This window comes from Ictidomys tridecemlineatus, chromosome 5 (assembly GCF_052094955.1).
Source record: "Ictidomys tridecemlineatus isolate mIctTri1 chromosome 5, mIctTri1.hap1, whole genome shotgun sequence".
Lineage (NCBI taxonomy): Eukaryota > Metazoa > Chordata > Mammalia > Rodentia > Sciuridae > Ictidomys > Ictidomys tridecemlineatus.
The window spans coordinates 141,898,172-141,924,096 of NC_135481.1; the positions used below are offsets into that span (position 1 = coordinate 141,898,172).

General features: G+C 34.5%; 1 protein-coding gene across 5 annotated transcripts in view; it reads left to right on the plus strand.

Moving 5' to 3' along the window:
• Positions 1 to 25,925, plus strand: part of Chd2 (chromodomain helicase DNA binding protein 2) — a 127,065-nt gene that overhangs the window by 25,380 nt on the left and 75,760 nt on the right. For 4 of the 5 annotated variants that reach the window (XM_005320109.4, XM_040274486.2, XM_078051220.1 and 1 more), the window contains 11 exons: positions 4,478 to 4,564; positions 6,206 to 6,267; positions 12,534 to 12,641; positions 15,267 to 15,407; positions 16,548 to 16,681; positions 18,099 to 18,324; positions 18,994 to 19,094; positions 20,249 to 20,293; positions 20,463 to 20,641; positions 23,136 to 23,260; positions 25,219 to 25,435. In XM_005320109.4, the coding sequence (XP_005320166.1) occupies positions 4,478 to 4,564; positions 6,206 to 6,267; positions 12,534 to 12,641; positions 15,267 to 15,407; positions 16,548 to 16,681; positions 18,099 to 18,324; positions 18,994 to 19,094; positions 20,249 to 20,293; positions 20,463 to 20,641; positions 23,136 to 23,260; positions 25,219 to 25,435 (1,425 nt within the window). Of the gene's footprint in view, positions 1 to 4,477; positions 4,565 to 6,205; positions 6,268 to 11,471; positions 11,605 to 12,533; positions 12,642 to 15,266; positions 15,408 to 16,547; positions 16,682 to 18,098; positions 18,325 to 18,993; positions 19,095 to 20,248; positions 20,294 to 20,462; positions 20,642 to 23,135; positions 23,261 to 25,218; positions 25,436 to 25,925 lie in introns of those variants that run through there. The other variant, XM_078051221.1, reaches the window with a different exon arrangement.

The following is a 25,925-nucleotide window of genomic DNA, read 5'->3' on the forward strand; positions in this document are numbered from 1 at the left end:
ATTTTGAGAGAATCTTGACTCGGTCACTGAAAGTTTAAAAAAAAAAAAATCACTCTCCACCTCCTACTCCACCCATGGTATTGGGGATTGAACCCAGGGCCTTACACGTGCTAGGCAAGCAATCCACCAGTGTAATTCAACACTGCCAGCTCCCAAAGACTATTGCCTTTTTAAAATTTTTCACATTACAATTATCCATAGTAGTGGGATTCATTATGTTATGTTCATATATAATTTGATTAATCTCATTTCCTAGTACCTTTCCTTACTCTCTTCCAGACTATTGCTTTAAAAAAATTAGAAATATAGCATGTGCAAGGCCTCGGTTTCAATTCTCAGTAATGGGAGAAAAAAAACCTTAATGAAATCAAAGGTGTCGGAGACCAGCTCCAACAGGGGGTCTCAGGAGACGAACGGATGGTGAGGAGTCGGCGAAAGAGGGGGTGGAGAAACAACACAGACACCAAAGTGAAGGTGTTGATCCCAATCTTTACTTGTGAAGTTGATCATATATACTTTTCATTTTGGCAGGCTTACAGTACTTTGTGGTTACAAAACAGGAATCATTATTCAAACAAAACAAAATATTACGTAGCTACAATTAGAATAGAATAATGTATCTTGGCTTATGCATAAGCAAGCATTTGTACTTTCAGTTCGCGTTTTGCTTTGAGCAGTTTCTGCTTAGTTAACTTTTAATAATAGTTACAAATGTCCCAAACTATTGGCCTATACCTTGACTATTCTTTCTTGACTTACTGACTGGAACCGGTGCCATGGTTACAGCAAGGGGTTGACTTGTTATTACTTTTAATCAAACAAAAGTAAGAGCACAAACCATTGTGCACAGGAACAAGAACAAGTTGCCCAGTACTAAGCACTAATCTATCTTCTTAACATTAATTTTTCTTCTCTAGATTTTAATTTAATTTCTCAAAAACTTCCTTGACAGGAATACAGGGAGTTTTTCTTTAGACATTAACAATTTACACTCCACAGCTGAATCATTGCATTTAGAGCAAACAGATCTATGCTTTAGAAGTAGTTGCATTAATTGGGAAAGTCATGATTTTTCCTTTATACTTAATGGTCATATGAGAAATCAAAACTATACTTATTAAAGGAATACAAAAACAAATCAGCCCATTCCCAGAAACATACTGCGCTCCTCCAGAGGATGGACGCCTTGCGCCATCCACCTCAGTAGGGCCTTGCCATTGCCTGAGTCAGGAGAGGGGCGCAGCACAAAGGTTTTATGCCAAATCATTTTTTATTTAAGCTATACTCGAAGATATAAATCTTTTTTGCACACTCAGATTTTCATAATAATTACAAGTAGGTTTATATTACCTGCAAGTTCAACAAACAACTTAAAAAACAAAACCACTGGGCTGGGGATGTGGCTCAAGTGGTAGCGGGCTCGCCTGGCATGCGTGCGGCCCGGGTTCGATCCTCAGCACCACATACAAACAAAGATGTGCCCGCCGAAAACTAAAAAATAAAGATTAAAAAAAATTCTCTCTATCTCTATCTCTGTGTCTCACTCTCTCTTAGGAAAAAAAAAAAAACTAAAAAACCACTTTTTTTAACTCTTAAGCCAGATTTAGAATCAACTGTGTTATTTCAGATTTTCTCTTCCCAGCATAATTGTTGCTTAATGGTATGCGACCTTTAGGAGCTTGTTAGGTTGGAGAATCCTGATGGCAGTCTAATAGGAAAATGAAAGATGTCCTTACTAATAATAATAGTCAGCGAAGCCCCTTTCAGACACTCAAGTGTTGCTTGCTCCGTGTGTGGTATACTTTTTAAAAATACAGTTTAAGTGGCCCTTTTTTTTTTCAAAAAGGTCAAATAGAAGTGTTACTTAGAAATTGTTTATTGAGTATCATCAGAAATTTGCCTTCCGGCATGTGTCAGAAGGTCTTGCTCAGTGATGCTTAGAGCCTAATTTCTGAGCCTGGTTTACCCTGTACATCTATACCAGGTGTTCTTTTCAGAAAACTCCAATGATTTTTTTTTCCACATTTTTTTATTGGTGCATTACAGTTGTAATATTGATGGGATTTGTTATTATGTATTTGTTCCAATACATTGTTGAATGAAATATGAAATATCTTTCTTATAGTAGGAGCTCTTTACATGTAGAAGTAAAAGGAAACTGTAGAAATCATGACTTGTAAGTTTAAAGTTTTACTGAAATCTTGGTTGACTCTCTGGGATTCACAACTGCTATTTCTAAGATCTTATTTACTTTCTTTAATAACCAAGAAATGAGAGAAGGCATTGCCAAGATTGAATTCATATACTTAGCATGTGTAAGGCCCTGGGTTCAATCCCAAGCACAGTGGTGGGTGGTGGTAGTGGTTGTAAGTGGACCTAGTAGCAGTCAGAATGACTGTATTGTGCCTTTAATAATGGTAACTCTAAAATGAGAACTTAATAGAAGGCTTGCTTTTTGTGTACGTCCTTTTCATAAGGTGACATCCCTCACCTTCTCCCAACAGGAAAAAAGTTCTGTTATTTATGTAGGATTATTCAGTAGTGATAACTCCGAGGGTAGCTTTTTCATGGAAGAGTTGAATTAGATATCATTGATCCTCAAAAGGACAAATATGATCACAAGATGATTTTTAGGATATAAGCATTATGGTATATTCTGTGATAAAATTGCAATAGTTGAACAGAATACCTGGCTAATTTACTAAAGTAATAAAACTGATGTAGTTAAATTTAAATACAATTTAGCCATCCTCATTAATAAAAGTTCCATAAAAATTTGTGTTGATTCATGTAAATAATTTCAAAGTTCTAGTAGAGGTCCCAAAAGGAGTTGGGGTTGCAGACACACTACAGTGAAGCACTTTCTTTTTTCCTTTCTATGTCATATTTGTCTGGCTTGTTTTGCGTTTACTTGCCTCTTGCACCTGTTTTTCCAGCCACTTGATTATTCCTAATTCATTCTGGTTGGGCTTTTTGTCTTTTAACTCCAAGATGGTTATTCTAAGATAATTAGAGAATCTAAGAATACTAAATTGCATGATTATGTTAGATTATAGTTCTAAGATGCCTATTTTTGGCCTTATTTTTTTTAATTAATTATTTGTTTTAGGCTTTGTTTTCTTTATTTTCCTATTTTTTTAAGTCATTGTTAATAATGTCTTTCTTTGGCATGGTAATGTGGTATTTTTTTAGATCAGCTTTCATCAGTTTTCTGTTTTAGAATCCAGTTTCCATGCTTTCAAGTGAAAATAGTTTACCAGTCTCAAGACAGTGGTTCTCATTTCCAAATGTTTTCGTGACATTGCCTGTCATTTGTGTTTTGATAACAAACCTACATTTCTAATTTTTGCTTTTAAGCATTTTTTTTACATGTTTAGCTACTATTAGACTTTTTGTGTGTGTGTCAGCATTCCACAGTCCATGGAATCCCTTTTGCTTATGAGATTTTGTTTTAAAATAACAGAATATATTAGTTATCTCTGGGGATGGAGAGTAAAATTTTAGTATCTCTTTAATTAGTCTCTTAATTAAAAAAAAAAAACTTTTAGTTGTCAATGGACCTTTATTTTATTTATTTATATGTGGTGCTGAGAATTGAACCCAGTGCCTCACACATGCTAGGCTCTACCACTGAGCCACAATTCCAGCTCCTAATTAGTTCCTTAAGTTTTTTAAAGCACTGGTGAGGATTTTACTAAAAGTCCAAGTCATAAAAGCAAAGGACTAATTATGGTTTGAGAATAAAAATAGGTGTTCCTAGAATAAAAGGATAGCAGTGTCCTTAGAATTTCTAACATGTATCTGAGACATACACAACCTGAGGAACTTAAAAAATATTCAAATACCCTGATTCTTACTTAATTAGACTTGAATTTCTGAGTTGTAGTTTTGTAGTAGAAGTTGAATCTCAGGAATTAGGGAATTAAGTTGGACTTGGTGTCACATGCCTGTAATATCTTAGTGGCTCAGGAGGCTGAGGCAAGGAGGATTGAAAGTTAAAAGCTAGCCTTGGCAACTTAATGAGACTCTTAGCAACTTAATGAGGCCCTAGGGCTGGGGATGTGGCCTAGTGGTTAAGTGCCCCTGGGTTTAATTGTAGTACAAAAAAAAAAAAAGAATTGGGAATTTAAAATTCATTAGTACATACTTTGTCTTTAGTGAAATTGCTATTTTGCCTAACCATATTATTTAACTCTTTTTTTTAAGTTTGTATTTTAACAGTGAGTAAACAGTGTGTCCTATAACTTACCAGCCTTTATTAAGTAATGAAGGGAATTATTAAACTTTGTGTCCTAGCATTATTATGCCTCTTCTTTTTAAAGATGGAGCTTTGTTGTATCATAAACAAAATTAGCCACACAACTCTTTTGGTATTTAATTATGTGAATTCTTTTGAATTTAAATAAATGTTCCTGTGATTTAAATAGTAAATGGAGATCAAGAAAAAAAATTCATCCATGACCTATTAATTTTACAGATGTGGGAAGAATATCCTGATGTTTATGGGGTTAGGCGATCAAACCGAAGCAGACAAGAACCATCACGATTTAATATTAAGGAAGAGGTAAGAACAAAAATTGTTTTAAGGGGTTACATACATTTAAATTTCTTATTTTATCCTTTGTGACTGTGAAATGTGTTACTATTAATAAGACTGAACTTCAGGCATGGGAGTTAATTGACTTTAATGTGAGGTTTCTGTGACCAGAAATAATAAGGCAAGAAGTTAAATACAAGGAACTTACCCAAAATATAATAGTTAATGTTTCAGTAGAATATTAGAATGTTATACAAAATAGACCTCAAATTTTTTTAAGTTAATTTTCTCATAGTGAAATTGATTGTAGCAAGATTTTTTTTTTTTTTAAAACCTCTTGCTTCTAGATGTAGATTTGGTTGAACTGATGAACAAAGAACAGTGGAAAGAGTTTTGGACTTATTGCTGAGAAAGGAAAGGAGAGAGTTCTTAAGTAATGTATTTTATCCAATTTCTGTAAATAGTTTTCTTGATCGTTTTTAGTGTGAGATAAAACTAGTTTCCAATATATTCACTCTCTGATCTAATTATGAGAGATTGAATAGATTGGTGCTTTTTGAAACTGGTATTATGTACTGGAGTTGTTTGTGTATAGAATCAGACTTCTTTTACCATTCTCAGATTGTGTGATATTTTTGTGGATTCTTATCTTTATATTAGATTGATAGACTAGATTCTGAAGAGATACTCTTGTCTCAATAAAATGTCCCCTTTCTGCCTTCTTAGGAGGACTTTGGTATTCTTAGCTATTTAACATTCTTCTGAAAGTTATAATATTGATAGTCAAAGGTTAGTGAGTTGAGTGTGGTTTTTTTTTTGCAAATGTACTTTAAAAATCTAATTCACCCTAACATATCTACATTATATTTGTGATGTTTGATTGTGAGTGACCTCTGAACTGGTTTGTTTTTGCTTTCCTTTTTCGTAGTGTCTATCACTAGGTTACTGAGCCACACTTAAACCAATCACATAGTTTGGTAAATCTTTTTCTTTATCTCAGTAGGACATAAGATTAACAGGAATACTTAGCCATTTTGCTTAATGTTTGGGGAAAAAAGCTGTTCAAATGTCTATGACTATAAACTTGTCTTGGCCTATTAGCAAAGCACTTTTGGCTCATGATTTAACTTGCTTTTATAATAAGTCAAAAATGAATAGATCAGCAGTCAGAGGCTTTAAGGCACACTGACTAAATGTGGTATTTTCATTGATATTTCGGATCTGCCCTATCCAATAGAGTTGCCACATGTGGTTTTTAAATCTTATATTAATTAGAAATAAATAAATTAAAATTTTTTTTCTTTAGTTACAATAGCCTCATTTCAAGTGCCCAGTAGTTACATGTGGTTGACTACCATATTGACATTACAGACATAGAACATTTACATCATTGCACTGTGGAAAATTTTATTAGATATTATTATTCTGGAAGTCAAGTTGAGAAATACTTTTTGGCTTTAGACATAACTCAGTAATTAATAGAGAGACATTAATTTTCAAAGCAAAAGAAGAGGGGGATCCATCAAACAAGTGCATAGATTTCCTTCTGTCTAAAATCTCATATTTAATAATGCTATATTGAATAGATTGTAGAACCAGGAGGTAGCGTTATCCCAACGAATTGTGCATTAAAGTCTGTAATCGTTTTTCCCCCCTCACACACTGAAGGCAAGTAGCGGGTCTGAGAGTGGGAGCCCAAAAAGAAGAGGCCAGAGGCAGCTGAAAAAACAGTAAGTCTTTCATGGGGGAAATTACTAAATCTGGTAGTTATAAACATGTCAGCATTTCTAGGAAGCATTCATTGTCTTCCATCTGTCCCAGGTCTGAATCTTCCTTTGTTTCTCTTATGAGCTTGGGTTACTATTGTCCTGCTTTTTTGCAGCAGTAGAAGCATTTGAAGCTAGGACTTCTTAGTTTAACACATGGAAGGGTTCCACATGTGCTTGGGCTGTTTCTTGGGGGCAAATTCCAACTTCTTCCCTCTGGTGTAGCTCAACTTAAATTTTTTAAAAAATGTACATTATAGTTAATTAAACAAGGAACAAATCTAAACTTGCCATTTTTTTTTCTTTTATCATTTGTCCTTTATGTTGGCATGGCAGAGTTATATTGGTTGGGCACTCATTTTGGTATGAAATTATATACTATTGTTCTCATATCATTTTTTTTAAAAATATTTTTTAGTGTTGATGGATCTTTATTTTATTTATTTATATGTGGTGCTGAGAATTGAACGCAGTCTCTCTCTCATGTGAGGCAACCACTCTACCACTGAACCATGACCCCAGCCCCATATAATTTTTAACATTGTAGTTTATAGACCAGAAAATTTTAATTCTTGGGCTCCATGAAAATTACTTTGTAACATAGGTTATGTGTTTATTATTATTATTACTACTTTTTTTTTTTCTGAGTACTGGGGATTGAACTCAGGAGCACTCAACCACTGAGGCACATCCCAGCTCTATTTTGTATTTTATTTACAGACAGGGTCTCACTGAGTTGCTTAGTGCCTCACTTTTTCTGAGGCTGGCTTTGAACTTGTGATCCTCCTGCCTCAGTCTCTTGATCCACTGTGATTACAGGCATGTCCCACCGTGTGTGACTCATTATTTTTTAATTTAAAAGATTTCTCTGAAAATTATTTGATTTTTGAGAAATAATTTTTAAAATCTTTTTTTGGAGAAGGTACAGTTCCCTCAATTACATGAATTCGGTATATCAACTCAGAAAGATTTAGATATTCAAAACTTTGTAGACCAGTTTGGGGATTGTAGTTGCACACAATACCTTTACTTTATTTATTTATTTTTATGTGGTGCTGGGGATCGAGCCCAGCGCCTTGCATGTGCTAGGTGAGTGCTCTACCCCTGAGCCGCAACCCCAGCTCCCAGTTTCGGGATTCTTGTGTTAATTATCTATGGCTTCTTATAGGAGTTCCAGTTACATACTATCTGATTCTAAAGTATTAGTAATTTTTAATTATTTTAAAATGTATTATTATTAAAGATTAATATTAATTTAAAAAGTTGTATAAGGCAAATAATTTGAGTGTTTTAAAACTATTTCCTTATGTCCTTCTAAAATAGAGTTATACTAATTTGGCCTACCCAAGAGTAATTAGAAACTGTGCTAAGATTTTGTGACATTTAATATAGATTATTATAGTACTTTGCAAAAAAGTCAAGTGTTTAATATTGTCCTACTAGAGTACATCCAATATCCATTTTTGTTTTAAGTATCTACTTAAGTTGGAGAAATAACAATTGTAAGCAGACCTAAGAGTTTTTGACATTTTATTTAGAAGGCTTTTTTTCCTACCTCTGTCCTCCAATCTACTTGGGAGATTATGTTTTCTGTTGACTGATATATGGTTTTTTGGTGATTTTTTTTTTTTTTTTCCCCCCTGAAATGTGCACTTTGACCAAATTGTGGGGAAGGTATGCAGGCACCCTCTGATGATCAAGTGATCATCTACTCATTTGCTTTTTTGTTGTAGGTGTTCTTTTTATAGGTATTTATGTGGACATACACATAGTTTTTTTTCTGAACCATTTGAGACTAAAGTCTTAATACTTCATGGTCTTTTACCCCTAAGTATTTCTTTTCTTTCTTTTTATTTTTTTGGTGGTACTGGGATTGAACCACGGCCTGTGCATGTGAATCAAGCACTCACTCTACGAACTGAGCTAAATCCTCAGCCCCCACCCCTAAGTATTTCTTCAGGAAAAAGTAGTTTCAACTTAAATAGATTTAAACATTATTGAAATACTTTTGTCTAATTTATTTTCCAGTTTTGTCAGTCAATCCATTTTTCTACCACCACTACATGATTCATCTAGCATCAGATGCTATATATTTAGATGTCAGGTTTCTTTTATCTGGAGCATTTTATAGCCTCTCTCTGCTTTTATGGCATTGATATTTTTGAAGAATGCAGTCTTAAACGAGTATATGTTCTTTTGGGAACTAAGAAGAGACTAACTCCCATAGTTATAATGTATAAGCAATTTTTAATCTTAACTTGTGTTTACTTAGCACTATGGGCCTGCACAATATTTAAAAAACATTTTTTGTATCAGCAATGTTGACTATTGGGGGTATTGTGAATAGGAATATGTATTTTTGGCTTCTTTTGAGAAATATCTTTCAAAGCTGATGCATATATTAGTGAGTGGCCATGAGTTCTCTACTTTACCCTTCTTGCAGTCCTTACCTGGTTCCAGTAAGTTATTTAACTGCTATCTTAGAGTCATATACATAAACTAAACTTTGGATTTTATTTAACCCACTTATGCTAATTTAAATCTTTAAATTCTCTTTTTAATGCAATACCTGTAAATATTGTCAACATTTGAATAGTGTTGTATACCATTTCTGCTGACATTATGGTCTAATAGTGTTTAATGATATTCTGCAGTGGTTCTAAAACCCAAGTAGAATGTGAAAATTTTAGTCATAACTATGAAAAGTTTTTCTCATGGGATCATAGTTTTGTATTCCTTTCCAGTGTGTTGAATTGGGAATCTGTCACAAACCTGTGACACAATGGAAGAGAATTCTTGTTAACTCCAGATTGGAATTGTTTATGAAAGGTATTCTTTCTTGGGGAAATTACTAAAAATTAAATAAGTTAAATCATTTACTTTCTTCTTTTCAGATCTGCCTTATAAAGTAAAGGAGAAGGGAATTCTCTTCTCTAGGCTCTTACAAATGTTTAATGGGGTGAGCTTTTGCAACTCTTGTCTACAGTTCGGACCCAAACTATTGAAAGTGGCTTTTGCTCATTACTTATTTCACAGTTGCTTAGATTTGATTCGCCTGTCTCAGGATTGTGCCCTCCTAAACACTTTTTCCCAGAAAAGGAGAGTTAACTTTACTCATTAACCTACATTTAGACTCCTTATTTGTTTTTATTATCTTGAGGGTCTCATTTGGCTAAATCTTTGTGTTTTTCCTCATCAATTCCTAAGATTTTGGGAAAAATTACATTGATTTCCTCTTAAACTGGATATGATAATTTAGTTTCTTTTGATATATTAAACATTTTGCACTCATGAGATCATATCTTAGATTTCTCTTTACTGTAGGTGGACTTACAGCATATGGATTAGTGGGATTTCTTTATAAAATTTGCATTTTATAGGAAGCCAACAGTGTAGGTAAGTGGACAGCAGTTCATGTGCTGGAGAGCCCTATAGACTGTAGGTTATAGAGTAATCTTTCAATAAGTAATAATCACTCTTTTTCACCTCACTTCTTCTACAGAGTGATGTGATGTTGCTGATACTTTCTTTCTTGTTTTTGAATATTAAAACTTGAGATAATTCATCCAGTTTCAAATACACATACATATTCATTCAGGCCTTTTAAACCTCCAGTGGTCCAGATCCTCCTGAAATGTGTAAGACTGACTTTAATTTTTTCCTTATTTTTTGGTCTTCTCTGAGTTATGATTGAGAGTAGTGGAGCTAGGAATTTGCTTTGTGGCCAAGCAATTTGTTTTCTCTGGGAGGAAGGCTTTAGAGTAGTTGATTTACTAAATTTTTTTTTCTTTTTTAAAAATTTTCTTATAACTTCCAAATTCTCTTGGTTATTAATAAATTTATAATTAACTGGAAAACTCTAGCTTCAGCATATATTTGCTCAGGGCTTGCTGCCATTTTAGTTTCCTATACTTATAGAAGTGGACTTCACTGATGGCCCTGGTTTAGGTTGCCAGTTCCTGGAGGAGACATGTAAATTCAAAATAATACTAGACTTTTTGTGTTTTTTTCAGTCAGCTTTTTTTCAGTTTTGACTAAAACACCCAACCAGAACAATTGTATAGGAGGAAAATTTTATTTAAGCACTTATGGTTTTAGAATTTGCAGTCCATAGACAGTAAGCTTCATTCCTTAGGGCTTGAGGTGAGGCAGAATAATCATGGTGGACTAGTGTGGCAGAGAGATGCAGTCCACATGATGATCAGAAAGCAGAGAGACTCCACTCACCAGATACGAAATATATACCCCAAAGGCATACCCCATCCACCTCCTCCAACCTGTCTTCAGTTTCCATCCAGTTAATCCCATTATGGGATTAACTCACTGATTGGATTAAGGTTCTCATAAACCCCATCATTTTTCCTCTAAACCTTCTTTCATTGTCTTACATATGAGCTTTTGGGATATACTTCACATCCAAACCACAACAACTTTGGATTTTTCTCATCTTAGGTTGTAATTGTTCATGTCTTTTCAAATATGTTCCTGTGAAACCACTCTTTTTCACTTTGTGTGAGATTCTGAGAGGTAAACTGATTCAAAGGAAACTAGGCACCCATGTGCTCTTCTCCCAGTTGTAGGGGATATCTTCCTTCCTTTCTTTCTGGCAATCACTTTCTATCCTTGGATTCTTATGCAGATGTTTATTGTACTTGGCTCTAGGGTAGCAGGATAAGACAGGTAATCTGAGTGTGGTTAGACAGAAGGAAGTCTTTGTTTTAGATATATGATATTTAGATATTGAGTATTAGCCAATAACTAAAATCCTTACTGTCTTATCAGCCTGTTCTCAAAAGTACTTTACCTGTATGAATGATAGATTGATATGGCTCATTCATTAATCAATTTTTTTACTTCACAGAAGAACATCTTCCATTTGCCAGGCTTTGAACTAAGCTCTGGTACAAAGGTGGACAAAAATATGTGCTGTACAAGGAGTCAACAACTCTAGGGAAATAGATATGAAAGCACACAGTGCTAGTACAATTTGAATAATATACATAAAAGAGCTCCATTGCCTTTTCATGGAAGGCTTGAATTCCCCTTGCCCTCTTAGGCTTCACCTGATTCAGGTATAGGTTAACTTGTGCAGCTTTTGGAAAGGGTCTCAGGAATCTGCAGATTAACCCCCTTGGAACAAGCTTTCACTATTACTTTGACCTATTCTCCTGTGAAGAATATTGGTTTGACGTTTCAGATTTTTTTTTTAATATTTATATTTTTAGTTATAGGTAGACACAAAATCTTTATTTTATCTTTATGTGGTGCTGAGGATCGAACCCAGTGCCTCATGCATGCAAGGTGAGCACTCTCCCTCTGAGCCAGAATCCTATCCCCTTACTTTTCAATTTTGTAACAAATAACTTTAGTGTGACCACACTATCTGTAAAGGGACCCAGAGGAACAGTGGTAATTGTTTTGTTTATAGAGAAGCGTTGCCTTTAAGTTTTTTTTTTTTCTAGGTTATTTAACACCCAGTAGTTGTTACGTGTTCTTTACTCCTTACAGGTGAGAAAATGAGCAAGGTCTTTGTAGTATCCAGTTTGGTCCTTAAGTAAACTAAAACTGTTTTGGGTCCAAGGATACCAATAGATTATGGCTCTTAAGCCTTCTAAGTTCTAAAGGGGTAAAAGAATATTTACCTTATCTAATAATAATTAAAAACTATATCTTGAGCTGACAGATTAGTTAAGTAGGTTTATCATTGGAAGATAATTTCAGGGACCTTCCTTAAATATTTAATATAAAGGTTCTCAAATTTATACCCAGTATTATATGTGAATTTGTTAAAATTCAAAATTTTAGGCCTTACTTGAGACCTCCTGATTAAGAACTTTCCAGGGCCCAGAAATCTTTTTTAACAAACCTTTTAGGTGTTCCTGATGCATGCTAAAATTTGGGAACCATTGTTCTAGTATGTATTATGTTTTAATTCTTGTCATAATATAGTAGTAAATAAAAAAAAATGAGAAATTTAACATTTTCTCCCAAAACAAATTGAAAAATACACTCATAGTTTCCATTGTTTGTTTATTTGAGATGAAATAGGAATAGATATGTAGCTAGGAAGGATCATAACCAAAATTTAAATAGAGCTAAAATAAATCTCTTTTAGCATGATATCTCAAATATGCATGTTCTACCTTTTAGATAATTGTATTGAATTTATTTTGTCAGATTGTGGAATAATTATTTTAGAAAAAAATTATTTTGTTTTGCTTTTATTGCAGAGAAAAATGGAAACGGGAGCCCTCAGAAGATGAACAGGATCAAGGCACCAGTGCAGAGAGTGAACAAGAACAAAAAAAAGTGAAAGCCAGAAGACCTGTCCCCAGAAGGTATACAGTTGGTTTTAGACCTCTGCTTCTGGAAGAGCTCAGTTTGCAATACATCGGGAAGGATGATGTCTTGCAGGAATGAGAGCCTTAAGCAGATAGGACAAGTTGCAGTTCTGAATTCTAAATGTTTGTTGTTCACTTTGTGCTAGCTTGTATCCTCAGCAAGTGCTTAAATGACTGGGTTACTTATATTAATTGTGGGTGTTTTTGTAGTTTATGGTTCCACAGTGGATTTTATTGTTTCTCCATGATAGCCTACTTATGAGGGTATCTTCCACTTACAAAAAATTTCCTGCTTGTCTGGCCAAGGTACAAGTTCTCTGTGGAACAATTAACTCTTAAGTTTGAAATACTGTTTAGCTGACTTATAACATACTCGATTGTTAATGTCCTGTTCATATAATTTATATATAATACTAAGCAGAAAATCTAATTGTTTGAAGATGAGGATAGCATGAGATGGCAGTAAATTTTAGTAACATTTTGTCAGAAAGATGGTGGCAATTTCAGGTAATGTTGATAGGAAAAGGAAGGTAGACAGTCCCCAGGAAAATTTACATTTTTGTTGTATTGCTAAGTGATGGAGTCAGCAAACTGTGGTCTTTAGACCAAATCCCACAAACCACCTATTTTTTATGGCCTGAAGGATAATACTTCTTTTGTAGATGAATATTTATTATTTTTAGGTTTGAATCCCAATTAACCCATTAAGTTTTATATTTTCAATTCTGGGAATATTTCACGATTTTGACACAGGTGCATTTAAATGTTGGAGATCATAATCTAGAGTTTATTATAACATAATAGCAATGACTGTTATTACTGCTCATACACCTATTTTCTAAAAAAGATAGAACTCTAGGGCTGGGGTTGTGGCTCAGTGGCCTCATGAGGCTCTGAGGGTTCGATTCTCAGCACCACATACACATAAATAAGATAAAGGGCCATCAACAACTAAAAAATATTTAAAAATAATAGGACTCTAAAAATATAACTATTTCAAATGTTTGAATAAGTGGTATATTTGATGTTCAGTTTTAACTTTTTTAGGTGTTACCTTAAATGGAAAGATGGGACATAATAGGTTAAATGAAATGTTATTCTCTCAAAAGGAGTACCGGTCTTTTCTTTAGAAGATAGATAATCACAAATAGTATACTCAATGGTTAAGTTTATTTTGAATTTTGTCAATAAAAAGCTTGTGAAAATTTTAAATTTTTTTCTTTATATAAGTATTAATATAATGATCTCAGTTTTGCCCTTTGGCTGGCAAAGCCTATAATATTTACTCTCTGTCTATGTACGGAAAAAGTTTGCCCACCCTTGGCCTAGGACATAACTTGTATTTCAATTCTCTGAGGAAAATTCATAAGAATATTGTGTTTCACCTTAATTGAAGCTCACAGGACTGTTAACTCTTAATTTTGTCTTCTCCGGTTGTTTTTTGGTACTAGGTACTGAATCCAACCACTAAGTCACATCCCTAGATCTTTTATTCATTTTATTTTGAGACAGGATCTCACTAAGTTGCTTATGGTCTTGCTTAGATGCTTAGGTTGGCTTTGAACTCCTGCCTCAGCCTCCTGAGTCTCTCTTCTAGGTTTTTAGGGCTAGTATAAGAAACAGATAATTGTTATTGTGAGTTTACTTCTCCTTTTTTCTTCTTCTTTTACTTTTCCTTTCATGATCTTAGACTGTGACATTCAGTCATGGCTGTACATGGGACTCAGGAGAGGGGGCCTTGCTCTGTTGTACTAGAACTATGGCAGGGTACAATCATTTTATAGTCTGTGCACATGAAGAGATTATGTGGGGGTTGAAGCTCAGGGGTAGAGCACTTGCCCAGCACCTGTTAGGCACCGGTTTCAATCTTCAACACCACATATATAAATTAAACAAAATAAAACAAACAAAAAGATTTAAAATCGTGTAATTTTTTCTTGTCCTTTACTCACTTTTACACAGACCAAGAGTGTTCTATGCATCTTGTTATGCATGTTTCTTGGATATCTTTTCATATTAGTACCCAGGAAACTGCCTTTTTCTTTTTTTGTGATTGCATAATACTCAGTTACCAGATGATGAACATTTATTAGAATTTTTCTAATACTTTATAATTGCAAGTGCTGCTACTGTGAATGTCTATGTCTTCCCAAGTATACATCTGTGAAATATATTGTTATAAGTAAAATTGTTGCATTTTAAAATTTGATGGATATTTCCAGATTGCCTACCCAAAATATACCATAAGCAACGTGCTACATATTTATTTTTGTTAGGTGATACTGATGAACAGTTGAGAACCATTATCTCCCATAAATGATTTAGGATTATCAGCATTAGAATCCCTTTCATGTAAATTAGAATCTCAGGGTTTGGGATTCAAGAATATGCTTTTTTTTTTTTTTTTGGTCACACTGGGGATCGTACCCAGGGCTTCTTGCATATGTGCTAGATGAGCACTCTACCATTGAGCTACACCCCAGCCCAGGAATATATTTTTAACATTTGCCAAGTGGCTTAATTATATGTACCATTGTTCTGGGAAATATCATTATTTAGATTTGAAGTAGATTTCCCATGTTAGAATAAAAGCTTTGCCATTGTTTTTCCTTCTCATTTTAGGACAGTTCCCAAACCTCGGGTTAAAAAGCAACCTAAGGCTCAGCGTGGAAAGAAAAAAAAGCAAGATTCTTCCGATGATGATGACGAAGATGATGAAGCTCCCAAAAGGCAGACTCGTAGAAGAGCTGCTAAGAATGTTAGGTAAGTTGTGCCCCATTGGTGTAATTGGCTAGATCTTGGTTTTTATAGTCTAAGATTTTGCATTTGATAGATCTATGTTGTTTTTAGAAATCCGTTTAGTTTTCTTGGAAAAGGAATAGTGATAATTAAACCAAGAGGAATGAGAAAGAACAACAGTAGATCATTTTAAACTACTTCAAGTTAATGTCCTTAGTGGCACTGTCAGCATTTTATAACATTACTCTTTTTTAGCGGGGTGAGGGGTGGGGTGTGTGTGTGTGGCAGTTCTAGGGATTGAACCCAGGGCTTCATTCATGCTAGGCAAGGACTCTGTCACTGAGCTGTATCCCCATTCCTTTTATTTCTCTTTTAAATGATGCAAATTATTCTGAGGTTTGGTTTATATGTTGATAAAACCAAAATTTTAATTTAACTTAGTCATAGAAAGTGAAATAGATTCAAACATTAATATTTTACTTTGTAGAGTTTGAAAGACATTTAATTTTTAGAACATATGCAGATTTTTTTATAGTCTTCCTAGAGATCTAAAAATACTAATTATTTGTCCAGTATATCCAATTAATAATTATAAACAAAGACTCAGCTTTGCATATGCCTGTGTATAGCTTAGCAGTTTTTCTGGTTAAAGCATTTAAATTTAAATGTTACTTCCTTTTTATCCAGTGGATTTTTTTTTTTTTTTTTTTTTTGTGGTGCTGGGGCTTGAACACAGGACCTTGTGCAGGCAAGGCAAGCACTGTACCAAAATGAACTATATCCCCTGTCCCTTTTTATCCAATGATTTAATAACAGTTTTTTTCTTTCATTATGCATTTTCTTTGGATAGTTTTTTCATTTATGTGATAATAATCTCATTAAAAAAAGAAAAAAGGCATGTCCTTGTAGTTTTGTATTATTGTAATTTTGTTACATAAATTAGTATAGGTACACTGTTTTCATTTGAAACGTGGGTTAGCCTTCTTGCAGTTAATCAGTGATCATGAATTGATACTTGCATTGAGTCCAATGAATGGGAAATCTGTAAAATAGTATGTTGGAATCAAAGGAATATGGTTCCTTTTTCTGGTGATATTGTATATGGAGGTGTTTAATCCTTAAACTATAATTTTCTCAATTATTCAGTATTTTTTTTTCATGCAGTTATAAAGAAGATGATGACTTTGAGACTGATTCAGATGATCTCATTGAAATGACTGGGGAAGGAGTTGATGAACAGCAAGATAATAGTGAAACTATTGAAAAGGTCTTAGATTCAAGATTGGGAAAGAAAGGAGGTATGTATCTTTGGAAAGCAAAGTATTTTGAAATCTGCTTAGTAAGGCCCAGATTTTATATATTTTAACCTGGATGTGATAAATTTCAGGCAACTGTTGTGAGATGTGGAAGTCTGTTGAACTAATAATTTTTCAAGCTGAGGACAAAGGAATGCATCCTATATGTCTTTGATATTTTAAATTAAGCTAGTAAAGATAAGAAGCAGTGATATAGTAGAGATACTGCTTTTTTTTTTTTTAAGATATCGCCTATTATCCTTTAGCAAATCTATTTAGTTAATTGTTCTTGAATCTGTAAAAATATCAAACTAATCAAATATATGTTTGAATAATAGCAAAAATGTTTTAAAAATATCTATTTGAGATACCTCATAACTTTTTAATCTTTTTGTTTTTGGTCCCTTATTCTGGCTGTACTTGAAGTAGAGAAATAGGAGAATTAATGGAAAGATTTGGGAGGGTGGGAAAGCAGGAGAGGATTTTGATTTTCTGTTCTTATTCCTGGCAATAGGTATTTTTTGTTTAGTTTGAATTATTGGACTCCCCCCTCCAAAAAAAAACCTTTTATTACATTTGGATGTTTGATTTATTTCACTGGCAAACTTTGGAATACCTTTTTTTTTTTTTATTCTGGGGATTGAACCCAGGATCTTGTGCATGCCAGCTAAAAAGTCTGCCACTGAGCTATACTTGTAGTCCTTTTTAAAAATTGTATTTTGAGACAGATTCTGGTTAAGTTGCATAGACTTAAGCTTAAACTTGTCATCTTCCCTTTTCAGTCCCCAAGTAGCTGGAATTAATTACAGGTGTGTGTTCTCTTACCTGACTAGAATATGTTTTAATGCACAAAAGCCAGGTTAGCTCTTTTTGTTTTGATTTTGTTTTTTCGGTACTATAACTTAAACCCAGGGTTTGGTGGATGCTAGGAAGCACTCTGCCACTGGGCTACATCAGCAGCCCTGGGTTAGCATTTTGAAAATATTTGAAGGGGCTGGGGATGTGGCTCAAGCGGTAGCGGGCTCGCCTGGCATGCATGCGGCCCGGGTTCGATCCTCAGCACCACATACCAACAAAGATGTTGTGTCCGCCGAGAACTAAAAAAAAATAAATATTAAAAATTCTCTCATTCTCTCTCTCTCTCTCTCCTCTCTCAGTCTCTCTTTAAAAAAAATAAAAAATAAAAAAATATTTGAAATTATTGGTCAGTTCCACTCTGTGTTGTAAGTTATGCTTATTTGAAGATCAAGTATTTTGGTGGTTCCTTTTTAGAGATTAGACAGTTGCTAACTTAGGAAGCTTTTTAGTGTCTGATTTTATGCTCTCTTTTGCTTTCTGAGGTGCTGGGAATCAGACCCAGGGCCTTGTACATGCTACCACTGAGCTATACTTTTAAAAATTTAACTGAATCCTTTTGCAGCCACTGGAGCTTCTACTACTGTATATGCTATTGAAGCTAATGGAGATCCTAGTGGTGACTTTGACACTGAAAAGGATGAAGGTGAAATTCAGTACCTCATCAAGTGGAAGGGTTGGTCTTATATCCACAGTACATGGGAGAGTGAAGAATCTTTACAGCAACAGAAAGTGAAAGGCCTAAAAAAACTAGAGAATTTCAAGAAGAAAGAAGATGAAATCAAACAATGGTATGTTTCTTACCATGGATTAAATAGATATTTGCAGCCTGAGAGAAAGGAAGATTTTTAAATAATGTACTGAGAACACAGCTATTTAGGATCTCACTCTTGCCTTCATCATGTGAATACAGAGCTAACTGTAGTTCTGTTTTATAAAATTGTGACCCCAAAATACTATATATTTTTGCATGTGGCTACTCAGTCTTTAATGTTAGTGATAGCAGCACATTAAGCATTGTTCATACATTATGTCTTTCATCTTCACAAGAAAGGTATGAGATTATTTATAAAGTAACCCTGCATTCTAGACAGGAAGGATGAGGTACAAAGCAACTCCACAAGTGGACCCAGTACTTGAATTTTGGCACCTGAGTTCAGAGCCTATTCTTTACAACACTTAGCTGACTGTGGTTAGACTGTCGTGGCTTAGACATCATGTCTAATATTCTAGAACTCTCTGGGTTATGAAACACTTAAAACTAATAGTAGTTTTATATAATTTTCAGAAATGATGTGAAGGTGTTTTAAAAAAAATCTCATGCCTAATTACTAGTAAAGATTACCAAAGGGACAGATAGAAGTAACTTGTTAGCTTTTCTAATCTGGATTTTTGGTGTGATACATGTGCATAGATCCCCTAAGTCTAATTGGTATGTGCTATTTCTGTCTTCTGTCCAGGTTAGGAAAAGTTTCTCCTGAAGATGTGGAATATTTCAATTGCCAACAGGAGCTGGCTTCAGAGTTGAATAAACAATATCAGATAGTAGAGAGAGTAATAGGTAAATACATAGAAACTTACTTTAGCTGAGTTTGAACTCAAAGAATAATGGCTTTTACTTTTAGCATAATGTATATTAAAAATTGCATTCTCTAGTTTTACTTCTTGAGAGTAGACACATACTTAGGGTTATCTTGAAGGAAAAGCTAATAAAATTTGCTCATTGATTTGGGTATGGAAGTGAAAGGGGTATCAAGGAGATGTCAAGTTCTTTGGCTTGAATGTAAAGATCAAAGGAAGAATTCATTTTTGGAGCAGAAATAAAGAGCTTGATATAAAGTTTGATATACTTTTTAATCATCTAAGAGGAGAGTATTTTGAAGGCAGGAGTATGTATAAGCCTGGGATGTAGCTCTTTTAGTTTAGGTCAAAGATTTAAATTTGGGCATTTTATCAGTATATAGGTAGTTTTTTTTTTTTTTTTTAGAGATTGAACCCAGGGCCACTTAATCACTGAGCCACATTCCCAGCCATTTTTATTTTTTTATTTTGAGACCAGGTCTTTCTAAGTTGCTTAGGGCCTTGCTAAGTTGCTGAGCCTGGGTTTGAACCTGTGAAACTCCTGCTTCTGTGTCGCAAGTTGCTGGGATTATAGGCGTGAGCCACTGTGCTCAGCTATAAGTAGTATTTTAAAGCCTAAATTTAAAAAAAGATTTTAATGAGATTGTTAGGAATAGAGTATACATGGTGAGAGGAGGAAGTCTGAGATCATTCTGCTGTGTAGAAGTCTGAAATAAGCATTCAAATGAGAGGAAGGACAGCCAGTGTGATAGGAGGAGAGCTGAGAGAGATTGCTATAAAGGAAGCTAGGTTACATATGGCTTCAGTGGAGTAAATGTTGTTGGTGAAAGATGGTGAGGATTGGGACTTAATCCTAAATTCAGTAATAGGTATGGCACATGTGAAAAAGAGCCATGAAATGGTGAGATGCATGTCTGCTTTGGTGTGTTCAAGAGAGAATGAGAGATGGAAAAAAGTTATGGACAACTCCTGGGCAGTTTTATTTTAAGGGAGAAATGAGGCAATAGCTTGAGAAGGAGATAAGAACAAGACTTTTTAAGATGTGAGATAGTAGAGTATATATGTATTCTTATTCCTAGAACCTGTCTCTCTTTTGGTATGAGTATAACTTTTCTTATTTTGCATTTGTTTTAGCTGTGAAGACAAGTAAATCTACATTGGGTCAAACAGATTTTCCAGGTGAGCAAGAGATCTTATTTATAAACATTGTTCAGTATTTAAAAGCACTTTATGTTTTGCAGAGTATAGTTTTGCCACATGGTGTTTCATTTGTTCTGCATAAAAAGGAATGTTTTTCTCCACCTTTAATTGACAGTTGTTGATTTATCAATGTTTACATATAAAATAGCTCATACTCGGAAGCCAGCACCTTCCAATGAACCTGAGTATCTCTGCAAATGGATGGGACTTCCCTATTCAGAGTGTAGCTGGGAAGATGAGGCCCTGATTGGAAAGAAATTCCAGAGCTGCATCGACAGCTTCCATAGTAGGAACAACTCAAAAACTATCCCAACAAGAGAATGCAAGGTATGAGGTTGTTTTGTTTTGTTTTTTTTTCAGGAGAAAAATGTACTGATATAATGGCTTAATGACTAGATACTAAAAGGTAATATTATCACAAGAGTAAATGATGATTCCCATTTTGAATTGAAAGAGGATTTAGGTGTGACATAAAAAAAAATTATAGAAAAAGCAGAGGATGAGTTGCCTAATGTGTTTGCTTTAGTAAGTAATACTTAGAAGATGTAGGTACTTAGAGGGGATAGGAAGGGGGTGTCTCTGAATTTTAAGTTAGAAATTAAATATGTAACCTGGGGTTGTGGCTCATTGGTAGAGTGCTTGCCTAGCATGTGTGAGGCACTGGGTTCGATCCTTAGCACCACATAAAAATAAACAAAGACCTATCGACACTAAAAAATTAAAACACATATAACCTTTCTTATATGCTATATTGACTGTACAAATCCTCTTCTTTGGAATTTATTCCATCTGGAAAAGTGATATACTTGGGTTCTTAGAGTAATAAATGTAGTTATCAGACATAGGCTTTGTCTCTGAGAAATTGAGAGTCATGTAAATAGCACCACATTTCTACCTGTGAATGTCAGCATGTTATTGCAAGTCAGGTAAGTGTGAGATAGGCTGTGGTCAGAGAAGTACAGAGGTAGAATTTGCTGAGCTTCAGTGTTCATTAAAGGAGTTTTAAGAGGAAATCATGGTGCCTGAACTGCCTATTTTTCTTGAAGAATATATTCGTTTGTGATGGATATATTATTGGGACCTAAGGTATTGCTTTCCCATGAAAGGTACCAAGAGAAAGATATTTGCACCATGATAGGGAACTACCAGACCCCTGTGTTGGAAAGGGAGATAAATTTGAGTACATTTAGATTAAAGTATGTGTGTCTTAACTATCTTGAAGAAAAGGAATTTTGACTTTTTTCTGTTGGTGTTGGTGACTGGCTAAGGAGAGCAACAGAATAAAAGTACTATTTTATTTAGAAAGCTCACCTACTGGCAGCATATAGGAGATTCTGGAGCCAAAAGACCCAGCTAGTTAGATATAGAAATCCATGAATGAAGAATTGGCACGAGGGCAAGGGACCTAGTGGTGACATGAAGGATTGGATGTGAGAATCATGGAGTGAGTTTGGCAGGAGTGGATGGATGTTGTTTGGAGGGTGAGAGTAAGGTGTCAGATTCCATTCATTGCCAGGTACCTGCCCTTTGGAGAGCCAAAATCATTGATACCTTATCAAAAACTGGTTAGGATTTTATATCTATCTATCTATCTATCTATCTATCTATCTATCTATCTATCTATCTATCTATGTCTCTCTATCATCTATCTATATTTTGGTATTGGGGATTGAACCCAGGAGTCCTGTTCCACTGAAGCTACATTCCAGCTCTTTTTTTTTTTTTTATTTTTAAAAATTTTTATTTTGAGACAGGGTCTTGATAAATTGCCCAGGCTGGTCTTCACCTTGTGATCTTCCTGCCTCAGCTTCTGAGTAGGATTATAGGTGTGCACCACCACTTGATGTTTCTCAGAATAGGCTCTACATATAGGCAAATGTCCTTAGAAAGAGGACTTTTGTGGCCAAATAACTTTGTGATGCATTTCTGAATAAATTTCTCCTGTAAATCCATACCAAAAGCACACATGGTTAAATGTTGAAAAGTAATAAGTAAAGAAATTTGTATAACTTATTTATTTACTTATTTTTGTTACCAGGGATTGAACCGAGGGGGATTTAAACATTGAATTACATCACCAGCTCTTTTTTATGTTTTATTTAGAGACAGGGTCTTGCCAAGTTGCTTAGATCCTCGCTAAGTTGCTGAGGCTGGCTTTGAATAAAAGTAGTATCCTCCTGCCTCAGCCTCCTAAGCCACTGGGATTACAGGCATGCACCAATTGGCTAGAAATTTGTATAACTTTTGATCCATTGTTTTCTACATTGATTTGGCCACAGAATCTGCATTTTGTGCAAACCAGAGACTTGTTGGCCTTATTAGAATGCTATTTATTCTTAAAACCTTTGGTAGTGAAATTGGCAACTTTTCCTTCAGAGAATTAAATTCCCATAGTTGGGCTACATTTCAGAATTTACAAATCCTATTATGGTGATTACAGGATTACATGTTTAGCTGCGTTTAGATAATAGACTTTCTTGTTGTTTTATACTGTTTAGAATAAGATAACATAAAGATAACTGGGAAAATAGGAGACTGAATGCCATAAAGTAGAGATGATGTCATATTGAAGAACTCTTTAATGTTGTTCACATACTCCTTTTAGGAAAGAAGCTAATTTCATTAAGAAATATTTTATTTCAGGATGAATTCTGGGAAATAGAGTATCAAGAAAGGGGTGGTGGAGTATAGGAGTGGTGATTCATAGGTGAGATTTGAATTTTTGTGTTTTGGTATAGAATACATTTGTGGCTAGCATTTTAACTTAGGAGCAAGGAGAAAATTTTCTCAGAGCTGGGCCTTGTTAATTTTTGTTTTTCAGGCCCTGAAGCAAAGACCACGATTTGTAGCTTTAAAGAAACAGCCAGCATATTTAGGAGGGGAAAATCTGGAGCTCCGAGATTATCAGCTAGAAGGTCTCAACTGGCTTGCTCATTCCTGGTGCAAGTAGGTTGAAAATATGTTTGACATTTTGTTTACTGTTTTTCATTTCTTTATTGCTACCCTAATTACTAAGAGCTGGGGACCCATGAATCCTTAAGAATTTAACAGTGAACAAAGACAGACATGGCTTCTCTGTCCTTGTGGAATGTACAGTGTGAAAGTATCTTTAATTCTGATGTACATCCCATCCCCTATATGCCAACTCAGAAATTCTTAATTATTTTATACTAAGGCAGAAATCCTTATTTCAGAGTTAAACTACAGTTGAAAAATAAATACTTGTAAATTTTTTCTCAGTGCTGAAAAGAAGATTTTTAGTTATAGAGATACTTTTACAGTGACTGTTTCCTGAGTGAGCCACTTTCTATACTTTGTTCTGTAAAATCTAATACAATATTTAATATTCAGTTAAAAAAATCAGATATCTCAAGGAATTTCAGTTCATATGTCTGAGAATATGGGTCTGATAAAAACATTCTAATGGCTTGAAAATGATTTTCCTTTCAGAGGAGAGTGCTTCCTGATCTTTCTACAGCATCGGTAAAAACTTAGATGGAGCCTTAAGAAATTTTATGTTTAACATTTTTATTTTTCAGTTGAGGTCTCTTAGGAGCAAATGTGTCGTGTACTTTGTCCAAAGTCCCAAAATGTTTTTTGTACAGTCTTTGGACAGCCTTTTTAAAAACTTCAAACCGAAGAATTAAAAACCAACTGCAAAGGACCCAAGCAGCTGTTAGGCCCTGGTTCTAGGAGTATTACATTTAAGTAATGTCATATTTTGGTCTGATTTCAGAAAAACAGGTGAATCAGTTCAAATCTACTTTAGTCTGTGTATGTTGACAGTGGCAGTTTGTTAGGAAGAAGAAATAGTGGAGAAGCTTAACCCTGCTTCCTATTCAATATTGTGGAAAGGTGAGGAAAGTGAGAGGGAAATTAAATCAAGGAATATACTCTGTCTAAACTATACAGAAAATTGGTGTATCTGAGATTTCAGAGGTATGCTTCTTCATTCTTTGTCTCAGTGTGGTCTACTTTGTTCTTATCGGTACTTTCCTTCTAAAACTAGCTACTCTGTAGCGGAGGACAGTGTACTTTAAATTTTTTTTTTCTTGGTCAATTAAATGTCTTGTTTTCTACACAGTTAAGTTGCCTTGAACCTGTTTATTACTTTTAATCCTCTCTGGTTCATTGGTTAAGCATATATATGTACAAACCATAGGTGGCCTTATCGTAAAGAACCTTTTAGTAATATTTGCAACCTTTTTATCATACATAGATTCCTGATTTCCTGCCAGATGGGCTACTTTGTATTTGCCAAACATACTTTCCTAACTGTAGCCGTTTCTTCAATTTTTTTCCCCCTTTTAATACCCTATTAAAATCCAGGCAATTTCTTAGAGCAGTATTTCTTAAACTATGGTCTAAGGAACACCTGCATTAGAATTTCCAAAGGTGCTTGTTCAAAAGAGAGAATCCTGATTTCTTTCTTTGATAAAGTCACTTAGTGTAGGGGTAGGTGAGGTTCAGAAATCTGATCTACAGCTTACCCCTTCCTTAGACTGTGGTGTATTTAAAATAAGACCTGTGCACTTGCAGCATGTTGGATTAGGGAATAGTGTATGTTTTATTAACCCAGTAGTATGTAGAAGAATAGTGTGGGTAATTTGAGCTAAGACATGTGAGTGGCAGACTGTAGGATTCACCAGTAGTGGCTATAACCGGTCTGCTTGTATTTTCTGTTTATGGGATGCAAACATAAACTTATATGTGTGTATAAGTTCTGCCTTCTCTATTAACAGGAAAATAATTATATTATTTAAGGAAGGTAATATAATTCATAATCCTAACTGCAAAATAAAGAATGTAGTCTGACCAGGCATTCATAGTAGTTCACATCTTGAATGTACTATAAATCATTTGAACTAATGGTTGCCTTGTTTTTACTTTTTTCTTTTCTGCAGAAATAACAGTGTAATTCTTGCTGATGAAATGGGCCTAGGAAAGACCATCCAGACCATATCATTCCTGTCCTACCTGTTCCACCAACACCAGCTGTATGGACCCTTTCTTATAGTCGTCCCTTTATCCACCCTCACCTCATGGCAGAGGGAGTTTGAAATCTGGGCACCAGAGATTAACGTAGTGGTTTACATAGGTGACCTGATGAGCAGAAATACGGTGTGTAAACAAAAAGAGTTGGGATAGAATCTGTCTTATAAATGTATATTGGACATTGATCTAAACCCATTGTAGAGTTATTGGTCAGGACTTAGGGAAAATTATTATTGTGACACTGTGCTATATTCCTAATATTAGGAGTTTTGTGTATAAAAATAAACGCAGCTCAGATATTCTTTGAAACATGATTAGTGTTTAACGAAGTGAAACAGTAAATACATGAATGAGAACTTATCTGTATTTGAGTGTTATTTTTCTTCTCTGTTCTTTTTTATACCTTTAAGATACAAGATTACAAAATAGTGTTGACATGTTATAGATAAAGTTAATATTGTTTGAGTAGAGATACATTCCTGAAAATAGTCATGTTCTTAGAATTTGTTTCCTGACCTTTTCAAATGGTGAGGTTATATAACTTACAAAGAAGAAGTAAATTCAAAGGATATTTTAGGGTTGCAGAAATGAGAATATTTTGCTAGCAAATTTGATA